The following is a 13555-nucleotide window of genomic DNA, read 5'->3' as shown; positions in this document are numbered from 1 at the left end:
GCACCACACAAGTATGAATGGTTTTAAAAAAATGTAGTGCATCATTCCCCTTGTCTACATGTGCCAGCCCCGTGTTTTTAGCACCCTAGTCTGCGTGACGGATTCCTTCAGTGCACCCAAAGTTCTAATGATTACTCTGTTTCCTAGAGCGTGGCAAAGGCTTGTTGTTTGAGCGTCGGCTCAAGATACCATCTGAGAGGTTTTCAGGCGCTGTTGAGGTAAAGTCTTTGTTGTTTGTCTGAGGTGGGAATTTTATTTCTCTTGGTTTCTATATAAATTGAGGTAAGAGACGGTAATCTTACCATGTACATTATAGATGACTTACAGAGTGTCTTGGTGGGCAGCTGTAAAGTGAGAGTTTATTACCAGCAAGAATGAATTCAAGATGACATTTATAGATGACAGGTTCACTTAAAAACTCTTCGGCAGTAAGCATTTTCCACAGGGGAAGTGCTTTCTTGAAAATAGTGGTGAACATGCAATGAAAATAAACTTGAAAATAATTCACAAAAAAACTTGTGCCTTTCCACATGTACTCCAGGCTTTATTTTGGGACCCTCGTGTTGACTATTTTCACTGTTTCCATTGCATTTTCTAATGTCAACAATGCAAAAAAGACCTGTGCACACAGGACACAGTGTGGTCTGACTCTTCATCATGTTTTTCTTTATTCTAATTGCAGAAAAGAGTACACTTTAAGGAAGAAGGTATGTGTTGTGGGTTCACTTTTTTTGTTTTTATTTTGCTTGAAATTCTGGGATGCATGTGTAGAATGTGCAGGTTTGTTACATAGGTGTAAATGTGTCATGGTGGTTTGCTGCACCTATCAACCCCTCATCTAGGTTTTTAGCCCTGCATGCATTAGGTATTTATTCTACTGATCTCCCTCGTCTCGCCCCTCATGCCCCAGGGATTAGTTTTTTGCTAAGGAAATATCTTAGTTTTTCAGAAAGGTGGCACTTTTTAACCTACCTTTGGTGGAGAATTTCTCTGGAGCTTCCTAAGAGAAATGAGGTTTTAGGCAGTTTGGTATAAAAAGCAGTAAGACTTTGGTACAGATTTGTGACCATTTTCCTATAGTCTCTGCAGGAAGTGGTGTCCCTTACATGAAAGGGTGGTGTGCATCAGGTTTGGGAGGTATGGAGGAGAGAGTCTATGGGCAGTGATTGTGAGTGTCTTTGGGAGTTTTTGTGCATGTTCAAAGCACCACACAAGGATTATATGGTTTTTTTTAAAGAAAAAAAAAAAGAAAGGGTAGTCCATCACCCTGAACACTTTACATAAATCAACTCACTGATTCTCCACCACAGCCATCTGAAGTTAAGTTTAATATCCTCAGTCCTAAGTTACTGGTTATGCAGAGATGCATTTCTCAAAGTCTTGGCTTTCTCAGTAGAGGAGGAAAATGTGAAATCAGGAGTGGTTGATTCTATGAACTTCTATCCTGCATTGATCTCATAGCCGTTGTATAACTCATCAGCCTGGCAGTGACTTTGGGCACCTAGGTGTGCATGTGGAATGGAAGTACAATACATGTAGAAATTCTATACACTATTATCATAGAATGGTCTTAATGGTCGCATAACCCAGGATTAGAATGGGTATGTTTTACAGTGAATTTAGGTATGGTCAGAAATGTGAAACATACATGAAGAGGTCACAGGCTTTTGCTTCAGTGGTCGGTTTCTTCCTCAGCTCCTGTTTAAAAGCAGAGAATAGGCAGGGTGTGGTATCTCATGCCTGTAATCCCAATATTTTGGGAGGCCAAGGTAGGTGAATCAGTTGAGGTCAGGAGTTTGAGACCAGCCTGGCTAACACTGTCTCTACTAAAAACACAAAAATTAACTGGATGTGGTAGCGGGTGCCAGTAATCCCAGCTACCAAGGAGGCTGAGGCAGGAGAATCACTTGAAACTGGGAGACGGAGGTTGCACTGAGCCGAGATCCTGCTGCGCTCTAGCCTGGTCAACAGAGTGAGATTTCATCTAAAAAGAAAAAAAAAAAAGCAGACAACAATCAGGGACATATTCTACTATGTTTAATGACATGATTGCCACAAGTGTACCTGTGCCCTAATTCAGCCCACACATCCAATACACAGTGCAGAATAAGAACTCAAGGAAGAACTGGGGTGTTCTTCTGGTGTCCATCACCTCGGTGGGATTTCCTGCACAGCTAGTTTGGAGAGCGTTAGCGTTAGCCCCCGCCCCCCCACCTACTGCCCCCGGTGATGGGCTGTCCTAGTGCTGGAGTCAGTGTGAGCATGAGCAGCAGCTGACTCCAGGGACACATACGTTGTGTTAAAAAGGAAGAGTGGAAGGACAAATAAGCTAAGTGCGAGTCCTCTTTAAATGGTAGGATAATTGAATATTTTCAAATCTTGGTTTAGTTCTCTTTGAATCAAAGGTTCAGTGAAGTCATAATTTTTTTTGACTAGAGTTAACTTTTGTTGAAGAAAGCTGACTTTTATGTAGTACGAAATGTTTCAGGAGAGATGATGAACAGCAGCAGCAGCACATGTGGGTCCTTTGGGGGAAATGACCTCAAGGGGATCGAGAAGGGAGGGCAAGTTAGCTCTGGTCAGATTAGGAAGGAGGAGCCCTGAGATGCTGCAGGGAAACACTGTGTGTTAGGTGGGCCCTGTTTGAGATGGGTTATTTCACGTTGAAGAGGTTGCCTTAGCTACAGGACCAAGGCTCTGTCTTCTGTGGCCTTCCTGATGCCTTCCTTCACCATTTGCCTTCCCTCTCCACCATGGAGGATGGACCGGCAGCAGCTGAGTCTGTGCTGTGAACACACCTTTCACACATGCCAGCCCCAGGTCCACAGCTCCAAGACCACGTGAGGGATTCACTCAGTGGAGCTCATGTGCTTATAGTGACTCTGTTTCCTAGGTGAACTGGAAGACCTGGAGGAGGATGTGCCAGGGCAGACATCCCCGGAGGAAGTCATAGGGGTTCACATGGTAAAGCCGTCTTATTTCCTCTGAAATGGAAATTTATTTCTCTCGGTTTCTCTATGTTTCAATTGAATTAAGATGTATAAGTCTTACTGGCCAGTCGCGGTGGCTCACGCCTAAAATCCCAACACTTTGGGAGGCCGAGGCGGGCATCACGAGGTCAGGAGATTGAGACCATCCAGATTAACACAGTGAAATCCCGTCTCTACTAAAAATACAAAAAAAAAATTACCTGGATGTGGTGGCGGGCACCTGTAGTCCCAGCTATTTGGGAGGCTGAGGCAGGAGAATGGCGTGAACACAGGAGGCGGAGCTTGCAGTGAGCCGAGATCTCACCACGGCACTCCAGCCTGGGTGACAGAGACTGCCTCTCCAAAACATAAAACAAAAATAAAGATGTATACATCGTACCATGTACACTAGAGGTGACTGACAGAATTTCTTGGTGGGCAAATGTCACAGTTCATTATCCACTTAAAAATGGTTTCACATAGGTATCCACATTTACAACTGTGTGTCAGCAGGCATTTTCCTCAAGAGAAATGCCTTCTTCTTGAGAAATATTTGGAATTGTAAAACAAAAACAATTGAAAATCCTGCACAAAAATCTTGTGCTTTTCCACAGATTTCTTCTAGATATCGGGGCCATTGTCTCAACCACTATTTACCATCTGTTTTTTCTTTAACATCAACAAGTGAAGAAAAGACCTGTGCACACAGGACACAGCCTGGTCTGACCCTCATAGTGTTTTGTTTTTCTCTAGATGCCGGTGGACCCAGTCACACTGGCAAATGGTACGTATCTGGGATCATCTCTTTGTTTACGTTCAAAATCTTAATGTTGCAAAGATGACACTGTTTTGCCTGCTTTTGCTCAAGAGCCACTCTGTTTTGAGCTTTCTGCCAGAAATCAGATTTGGGAAGGTTGATTTCAAAAAATACTAAGAGTACAGTAAACAACTGTAACCATGGTACTGTCATCCCTGGAAAGCAGCAGTGTCATGGAAGGTGGGGTGGTACATCAGAGTTGGGAGGGACAGAGGAGAGAGTCTGTATGGAATGATTGTGGATGTCTTTGGGAGTGTGTGCATTTCCCCAGAAAATATGCTCCCATGTTCAGAACACAACACAAGGATTAATGTTCAAGAAAATTTCCATCACCACTGCACAGTTTACATACATCAACCCATTCATCCTCCAGCACTGCTGTACCTGATAAGTTCACTATCCCCAGTCCTCAGATGGACATGGTACAGAGACGAATTTCTCAAGCTCTTGGTCTTTTAAATGGAAGAGGCACGTGTGAACTCGGGAATGAGTGAAAGGTTAATGCCATGAGCCACTACACTGAATTTGTCACAAAGCCCTAGTATAATTTCTTGCTAGGCCAAGTTATTCCAGCACTTCTGTGTGCATGTGGGAGAATGAAAACCTATTCAGATCCCACACACTATCATGACTGGATGGTGTCAGTGCTCAGCTCACCCAGGGTTGGTTTGAGCAGGTACATTGTATAGTGGGCTTCAGTGTGATCATTAACATAAAACACGCAGAGTCCACAGGCTTTTGACCTACAGCGGTGGGGTCATTCCTCAGCTCTTGTTCAAATGCAGACAATAATCAGTGGGATATTCTATTGTATTTAATGAGATAATCCCCACAAGTCTTAGAAATTCAGTGGAACCCAATCCCAAGACATAGCATCCAATAAAATCTCAAGGATCAACTTGGGTGTTAGCCTGGCACCCACTTTCCCTGCTGGAATCTCCTGCAGAGCGGGGCTGGAGAGGGTCAATGCCCAGCCCCACCCCCTCGCTTTTCCCCATGACAGACTGTCCCAATGCTAGAGTCAGTGTGAGCCTGAGGAGCAATGAACTCCGTGGTGCACACATATCATGTTGAAAAGGAAGAGTGGAAGGACAAATATCACATGCTAAGTAGGGGTCATGGTGAAATGGCAGGATAATTGAGTGTTTTCAAATCTTGGTTTATTTGCCTTGTAACAGAAAGTAATGCAAACTTTGGCTAGAATTAAATCTCCGTTTACAAGAAAGGTTGCTTCTTATACACTACAAAATATTCTAGAATGAGATGATATACAGAGCAGCAGCACATGTGGATTTGAGGAGGAAATGACTTTGGCAGGGATCAATAAGAGGGCAAGTTAGCTCAGGTCCAATTAGGAAGGAGGAGCCCTGAGAGGCTGCCAGAGAAACACAGCCTGCACTGAATGGTGTGCCCTGTTTGAGATTGGCTATTTCATGTTTACGAGGTGGCCTGTAGGTAGAAATCCAAAGGCTCTGATTCCCTTTCTTCCCTGCGTCTCTCCTGTGCCTGCTACCCTCCCCCAACACCCACCTCAAGCAATGTTCCTGAATTGTTCATGAGCAACACCACCATGGTGCTGACGGTCACTCTGTATCCTCCTAGTTCTGACTGATATACTACGGGAGCTGTCCAGTGACGAGGGAGAGGAGGACCCAGAAGATGTGAAGGTCAGGCCACCTGGATTTCTCTGAGAAAAACTGTTGCTTTCTTAGTTTTACCTTATTTGGATTAAATGAAGATACCAGAATTTCACAATATGTATCTTAGATTCGTTACACAATGTCCTTGGGGAGAATTTTGAGAGTCTCTTCCCCACTGAGTCTTGAATTAAGACAGTGGGAGAAAATGACAGCATCAGTCACACACTGTGGGGCAGTGAGCCTTTGCCTTACCAATTTTGTTCTCTCTTTGGAGCAAAATCACTTACTTTCCACCCAACACAGGCTTGAGAGGAAACACCCTCTGAGAAAAATTTGTGTCTTTAGTGTGAGTTGATTTCTTCTGTTCCTCTTTTGGGCTCCTTTGAACACTGGTTTTCATCTTGTTTTCTAATGTCACTAAGCGAAGAAAAGTCCTGTGCTCACAGGACACAGCATGGTCTGATGCTCATAGCAATTTATTTTCTGTCATTACAGAAATCGTCGGGAGTTCCACCAGGGGGTATGTATTGCGGAGCTGCTCTCATGCTAGTGAGTCACCCAGATGATGAGGAATGTGCCACTCCCTCGCTGGCTTTCCCGTAGACAGGCAGCCATAGCTGAGCCTCCTGTGGTGAATGAGGACCTAGGCTGTGATGGGAGAAATGATGTTTATAGATAAGAAACAATGACCACATTCTGCCACCCCTGGGAGCAACTGCGATCCCTGAAGGTGGGATGGGATCCTGTGCACGGGGCCAGCTCATGTCTTTTGTGAATTCATGCAGTGCCACGGTCAGTGTGTCTGGGTGTGTGTGTTTGGGTTTCCGTACTGCATTTCCCCAGATTTACTAGTGTCCACATTCTCAACAGAGATTTCCATTACGGTTGCGGTCCTATTACAGGCACATGAAAAAATCAACTTGTAAGCTTCCAATGTGTGCAATTTATTTCATGCACAGGACACTTTAACCTAAAAGAAATCCTGTCAACACCCAGGCAAATTCTCACTGGGCACCCAAGGAACAGAACTGTGTCAGGATCTCTGCTCCTTTTATTTTTTCCTTCAGAATTCCCTGCTATATTTTATTTTCTAATAAACCTCACCTCTTCACAGGCCTTTCTATTTCCTCCTGCCTTTGAAAAGGTCATGACACCTCACTGTAGCCCCTTCCCTCCTTTACAAGCCTCTTCTACCAAAGCCCTCAGAAGTGACCCTCCATGACCCATCTTGAGCAGGGAGAGTCGGGGGCTCCTTCCTGTGCATTTACACCCTGGTGCAGCCTCGTGCTACAGGCCAGTTCTGCTGGGCAACTGAGAAGAGAGGAGGCTGCAGGTGGGGTTGGGGTGAAATCACCCCAGTTTTCTCCATTGAGGCCTCATGTTGACCATCAGATAACGTGGTTCAGAATAGATAATGTCAGGGTCATGTAGAGTTTCAGGCTTGTATCACTCAGCCTAGTCATGGTTTCTGTGTCCTCGGCTCAGAAACAACAAGAAAAGAGAACCAAGGGGTTTGCCCTAGGGTCTGAGAGGCAGGGTGAGCACTTCCCTTCCTAGCAGGATGGAGGGTGGCTCATGCATTACAGATGGGGAAAAACAAACTCGGCTGTGGTACCACAGAGGCTTCATGATGTCCCCATTGAACCAACTGTTGACAAAGGTTGGTTGTTTGCTCCTGAAGACTATTGAAAAAAAACAAGTGGATGCAGCTGATGTTGGTGAATCGGAATATAAACTGAACCAAATTATAGCTTGAGTTTTTTCTTGGAGTATGCATTTGGTGGAAACTTAGTGTGTATAAATCAAATTTGATTGCTCTGTAGGTATCAATACTTACCCCACATTTTAAAACAATCAGGCTGTTATGATTTTAAAATGTCTCTCACTAACCTCAGAAACTGTGTCCTCATAACCCAATTCCCCTAGTCATCTTTATTGTCTAGAATATAGTTTTTTGTGGCTACTTGGGGCTTTCTGCTGACTGATTAAAAGTACAAATCAGTGTTACCCACATTGAGGTTCTAAGAATTCACAGACAGCTGCCCAGTGGGCTCTATGAGAGAGAGAACAGGTACAGCCTTGGCCTGGGCCTGCAGAGGAACATGATTTGGAGGAGCAGAAGGAAGGCATGAGGGCAGCAGAGCCATGGGGAAGCCGAGGTGCGGCTTCAGCAGAGTCAGTTCCACATCATCACCTGGGCACGGGCGCAACGTTCACGCCTCATCTGAAGGAGGAGTTGAGCTCTGAATTCATGGCTGGCCTGAATATTGGCCATCTTCCTAAAATCCTGGACAGAGGTGCTACTTCCTTGTTTCTTGTCTTCTCCATCTCCCTGTGTATTGATGGCAAAGGCACCACCAGAAATTAGTGAGAGACAGAGAACAGGAGTGAGTGCCTGAAATGTTCAACTTAGCCCAGAGAGAACATGATCAGCAGGGACGGACTGGAGGGTCAGGTCAGACACGGAGTAGTTGCCACGCTTGATCTCCCTGTAGCTGGAACAATCAGCTTCTGGGAGTCGCCGAACAGCTGGTCTTTGTGTAGCTGCTATTGGCTCAGAGTTCCATTTTACTGGAGGGAGCCTCAGCTCCCAGGCAGGGCAGCTGCCCAATGCTAGTGTCACAGGAGGTGAGGAGGGGAACCTGCTCTAAGGCAGGCTGAGCTCAGCAAGGGGAGAGGCTGCTCTGGAGTTTAGGTGGTCCTCGCAACTTTCCCGTGTGACCCTTAGGAGATCAGTTTCTCTGTTTCTCTGGGACAGACTTGCAATCATCAGTCCCAAAGTCTGTAGTCTCCTACTCATAGGTGGAGGAATCCTGGCTATGGATGGTCACCGGGAGGGCAGGGACTGTGTCCTCCTCATTCTTTCTACTCCCAGAGCTCAGCCCTGGGCAGCCCATGTTGGGCCCCAGTGATGTTCTGATGCCTGCATTCCTGTTCTGAGATGTAGCACAAGTGTGCAAAGGCTTTCTGCTCATTTTCTATAGGCTGTGGGTTCCCACACTTACCCAGGTGCCTGTGTGGGTTGTAATCCAGGGTCAGGGGAGAAGAGCGTGGGCTCCTCAAACAGTGAGGTTTTCTCTTCTCTGCTCCTGCGGTTCTGCTCGTGTCTTCTGAACTGTGCACTGAATAATTACAATAATACATTTTGTATGTTTTACCACAACAATGTCTGAAGTTCCATAAAATGGATGAAAAGTGCAGGAGAAGCATATGTGGACCCAGGAAAGACAAATGACATTGTCACATTTCACCAGAAAAGTGGAAATTTCCCAGGCCTCAAAATGCATAGGGGAAGGATGAGACACTGTCATGGCATCAGCAGTGCGTGTGTGTGCTGCCAAGGCTCTGTCTTCCATGGCTTTCGTGATGGTCTCATTGACCTTTGTTCATCACCAACGAGGATGTTCTGGCAGGAGGTCCGTTTTTGCAGTTAACCCCCCTTGTCTACATGTGCCAGCCCCGTGTTTTTAGTGCCCGAGTCTGCCAGACGAATTCCTTCAGTGCATCCAGTGTGCTGACAACAACTCTGTGTTTCCTAGAGCGCGATGAAGGCTTGTTGTGTGAGCATCAGCTCAAGATACCATCTGAGAGATTCCCTTACTCATTGAAGGTAAAGTGTTTTTTGTTTGTCTGAGGTGGGAATTTTATTTCTCTTGGTTTCTATATAAATTGAGGTAAGAGACGGTAATCTTACCATGTACATTATAGATGACTTACAGAATGTCTTGGTGGGCAGCTGTAAAGTGAGAGTTTATTACCAGCAAGAATGAATTCAAGATGACATTTATAGATGACAGGTTCACTTAAAAACTCTTCGGCAGTAAGCATTTTCCATAGGAGAAGTGCTTTCTTCTTCAAAATAGTGGTGAACATGCAGTGAAAATAAACTTGAAAATCGTTCACAAAAAAAAACTTGTGCCTTTCCACGTGTCCTGGAGGCTTTATTTTGGGACACTCGTGAAAAAGGTGTTCCATCGTGAAAATGGAAATTTTCACTATTTCCATTGGGTTTTCTAATATCAACAATGCAAAAAAGACCTGTGCACACAGGACACAGTGTGGTCTGACTCTCATCACGTTTTTCTTTAATTGCAGAAAAGAGTACACTTTGAGGACGAAGGTATGTGTTGTGGGTGTACTTTTTTTGTTTTTATTTTGCTTGAAATTCTGGGATGCATGTGTAGAATGTGCAGGTTTGTTACATAGGTGTAAATGTGTCATGGTGGTTTGCTGCACCTATCAACCCCTCATCTAGGTTTTTAGCCCCGCATGCATTAGGTATTTATTCTAATGATCTCCCTCGTCTCGCCCCTCATGCCCCAGGGATTAGTTTTTTGCTAAGGAAATATCTGTTTTTCAGAAAGGTGGCACTTTTTAACCTGCATTTGGTGGAGAATTTCTCTGGAGCTTCCTAAGAGAAATGAGATTTTAGGCAGTTTGGTATAAAAAACAGTAAGACTTTGGTACAGATTTGTGATCATTTTCCTATAGTCTCTGCAGGAAGTGGTGTCCCTTACATGAAAGTGTGGTGTGCATCAGGTTTGGGAGGTATGGAGGAGAGAGTCTACGGGCAGTGATTGTGAGTGTCTTTGGGAGTTTTTGTGCATGTTCAAAGCACCACACAAGAATTATATGTTTTGTTTTTTTTTACCAAAAAAAAAAAAAAAAAAAAAAAGAGTAGTCCATCACCCTGAACACTTTACGTAAATCAACCCATTGATTCTCCACCACAGCTCTCTGAAGTTTAATATCCTCAGTCCTAAGTTACTGGTTATGCAGAGATGCATTTCTCAAAGTCTTGGCTTTCTCGGTAGAGGAAAGAAATGTGAAATCAGGAGTGATCGGCAGGTTGATTCTATGAACTTCTATCCTGCATTGATCTCACAGCCGTTGTATAACTCATCAGCCTGGCAGTGACTTTGGGCACCTAGGTGTGCATGTGGAAGTATAATACATATAGAAATTCTATGCACTGTCTATCATCATAGAATGGTCTTAATGGTCGCATAACCCAGGATTAGAATGGGTATGTTTTACAGTGAATTTAGGTATGGTCAGAAATGTGAAACATACATGAAGAGGTCACAGGCTTTTGCTTCAGTGGTCGGTTTCTTCCTCAGCTCCTGTTTAAAAGCAGAGAATAGGCAGGGTGTGGTGTCTCATGCCTGTAATCCCAATACTTTAGGAGGCCAAAGCAGGTGAATCAGTTGAGGTCAGGAGTTTGAGACCAGCCTGGCTAACACTGTCTCTACTAAAAACACAAAAATTAACTGGATGTGGTAGCGGGTGCCAGTAATCCTAGCTACCAAGGAGGCTGAGGCAGGAGAATCACTTGAAACTGGGAGACGGAGGTTGCACTGAGCCGAGATCCTGCTGCGCTCTAGCCTGGTCAACAGAGTGAGATTTCATCTAAAAAGAAAAAAAAAAAAGCAGACAACAATCAGGGACATATTCTACTATGTTTAATGACATGATTGCCACAAGTGTACCTGTGCCCTAATTCAGCCCACACATCCAATACACAGTGCAGAATAAGAACTCAAGGAAGAACTGGGGTGTTCTTCTGGTGTCCATCACCTCGGTGGGATTTCCTGCACAGCTAGTTTGGAGAGCGTTAGCGTTAGCTCCCCCACCTACTGCCCCCTGTGATGGGCTGTCCTAGTGCTGGAGTCAGTGTGAGCATGAGCAGCAGCTGACTCCAGGGACACATACGTTGTGTTGAAAAGGAAGAGTGGAAGGACAAATAAGCTAAGTGCGAGTCCTCTTTAAATGGTAGGATAATTGAATATTTTCAAATCTTGGTTTAGTTCTCTTTGAATCAAAGGTTCAGTGAAGTCATAATTTTTTTTGACTAGAGTTAACTTTTGTTGAAGAAAGCTGACTTTTATGTAGTACGAAATGTTTCAGGAGAGATGATGAACAGCAGCAGCAGCACATGTGGGTCCTTTGGGGGAAATGACCTCAAGGGGATCGAGAAGGGAGGGCAAGTTAGCTCTGGTCAGATTAGGAAGGAGGAGCCCTGATATGCTGCAGGGAAACTGTGTGTTAGGTGGGCCCTGTTTGAGATGGGTTATTTCACGTTGAAGAGGTTGCCTTAGCTACAGGACCAAGGCTCTGTCTTCTGTGGCCTTCCTGATGCCTTCCTTCACCATTTGCCTTCCCTCTCCACCATGGAGGATGGACCAGCAGCAGCTGAGTCTGTGCTGTGAACACACCTTTCACACATGCCAGCCCCAGGTCCACAGCTCCAAGACCACGTGAGGGATTCACTCAGTGGAGCTCATGTGCTTATAGTGACTCTGTTTCCTAGGTGAACTGGAAGACCTGGAGGAGGATGTGCCAGGGCAGACATCCCCGGAGGAAGTCATAGGGGTTCACATGGTAAAGCCGTCTTATTTCCTCTGAAATGGAAATTTATTTCTCTCGGTTTCTCTGTGTTTCAATTGAATTAAGATGTATAAGTCTTACTGGCCAGTCGCGGTGGCTCACGCCTATAATCCCAACACTTTGGGAGGCCGAGGCGGGCATCACGAGGTCAGGAGATTGAGACCATCCAGGATAACACAGTGAAACCCGTCTCTACTAAAAATACAAAAAAAAATTACCTGGGTGTGGTGGAGGGCGCCTATAATCCCAGCTACTTGGGAGGCTGAGGCAGGAGAATGGCGTGAACCCAGGAGGCGGAGCTTGCAGTGAGCCGAGATCTCACCACGGCACTCCAGCCTGGGTGACAGAGAGACTGCCTCTCCAAAACAAAAAACAAAAAAAGATGTATACATCTTACCATGTACACTAGAAGTGACTGACAGAATTTCTTGGTGGGCAAATGTCACAGTTCATTATCCACTTAAAAATGGTTTCACATGGTATCCACATTTACAACTGTGTGTCAGCAAGGCATTTTCCTCAGGAGAAATGCCTTCTTCCTGAGAAGTATTTGGAATTGTAAAACAAAAACAATTGAAAATCCTGCACAAAAATCTTGTGCTTCTCCACAGATTTCTTCTAGATATCGGGGCCAGTTGTCTCAACCACTATTTACCATCTGTTTTTTCTTTAACATCAACAAGTGAAGAAAAGACCTGTGCACACAGGACACAGCCTGGTCTGACCCTCATAGTGTTTTGTTTTTCTCTAGATGCAGTTGGACCCAGCCACACGGGCAAATGGTACGTATCTGGGATCATCTCTTTGTTTACAGTTCAAAATCTTAATGTTGCAAAGGTGGCACTGTTTTGCCTGCTTTTGCTCAAGAGCCACTCTGGTTTGAGCTTTCTGCTAGAAATTAGATTTGGGAAGGTTGATTTCAAAAAATACTAAGAGTCCAGTAAACAACTGTAACCATGGTACTATCATCCCTGGAAGCAGCAGTGTCATGTAAGGTGGGGTGGTACATCAGAGTTGGGAGGGACAGAGCAGAGAGTGTGTATGGAATGATTGTGGATGTCTTTGGGAGTGTGTGTGCATTTCCCCAGAAAATATGCTCCTATGTTGAAAGCACAACACGAGGATCAATGTTCAAGGAAAATTCCATCACCACTGCACAGTTTACATAGATCAACCCATTCATCCTCCAGCACAGCTGTACTTGATAAGTTCACTATCCCCAGTCCTCAGATGGACATGGTGCAGAGATGAATTTCCCAAGCTCTTGGTCTTTTAAATGGAAGAGGCACGTGTGAACTTGGGAATGAGTGAAAGGTTAATGCCATGAGCCACTACACTGAATTTGTCACAAAGCCCTAGTATAATTTCTTGCTAGGCCAAGTTATTCCAGCACTTCTGTGTGCACATGGGAGAATGAAAACCTATTCAGATCCCACACACTATCATGACTGGATGGTGTCAGTGCTCAGCTCACCCAGGGTTGGTTTGAGCAGGTACATTGTACAGTGGGCTTCAGTGTGATCATTAACGTTAAAACACACAGAGTCCGCAGGCTTTTGATCTACAGCGTTGAGGTCATCCCTCAGCTCCTGTTCAAATGCAGACAATAATCAGTGGGATATTCTATTGTATTTAATGAGATAATCACCGCAAGTCTTAGAAATTCAGTGGAACCCAATCCCAAGACATAGCATCCAATAAAATCTCAAGGATCAACTTGGGTGTTAGCCTGGCACCCACTT

At 44.8% G+C, this 13555-nt stretch overlaps 1 protein-coding gene across 1 annotated transcript in view; it reads left to right on the top strand.

Moving 5' to 3' along the window:
• FAM153B (family with sequence similarity 153 member B) overlaps window positions 1-13555 on the top strand; it is a 58173-nt gene that overhangs the window by 16768 nt on the left and 27850 nt on the right. Inside the window, exons 11-20 of the mRNA XM_030927833.1 lie at window positions 148-218; window positions 683-707; window positions 2894-2964; window positions 3723-3753; window positions 5389-5453; window positions 5922-5946; window positions 8966-9036; window positions 9522-9546; window positions 11737-11807; window positions 12565-12595. Coding sequence (XP_030783693.1) covers window positions 148-218; window positions 683-707; window positions 2894-2964; window positions 3723-3753; window positions 5389-5453; window positions 5922-5946; window positions 8966-9036; window positions 9522-9546; window positions 11737-11807; window positions 12565-12595 — 486 coding nt within the window. The remainder of the gene's footprint in view (window positions 1-147; window positions 219-682; window positions 708-2893; window positions 2965-3722; window positions 3754-5388; window positions 5454-5921; window positions 5947-8965; window positions 9037-9521; window positions 9547-11736; window positions 11808-12564; window positions 12596-13555) is intronic.

This window comes from Rhinopithecus roxellana, chromosome 3 (assembly GCF_007565055.1).
Source record: "Rhinopithecus roxellana isolate Shanxi Qingling chromosome 3, ASM756505v1, whole genome shotgun sequence".
In the NCBI taxonomy this organism is placed as follows: domain Eukaryota; kingdom Metazoa; phylum Chordata; class Mammalia; order Primates; family Cercopithecidae; genus Rhinopithecus; species Rhinopithecus roxellana.
This window is presented reverse-complemented; position numbering and strand designations above follow the sequence as displayed.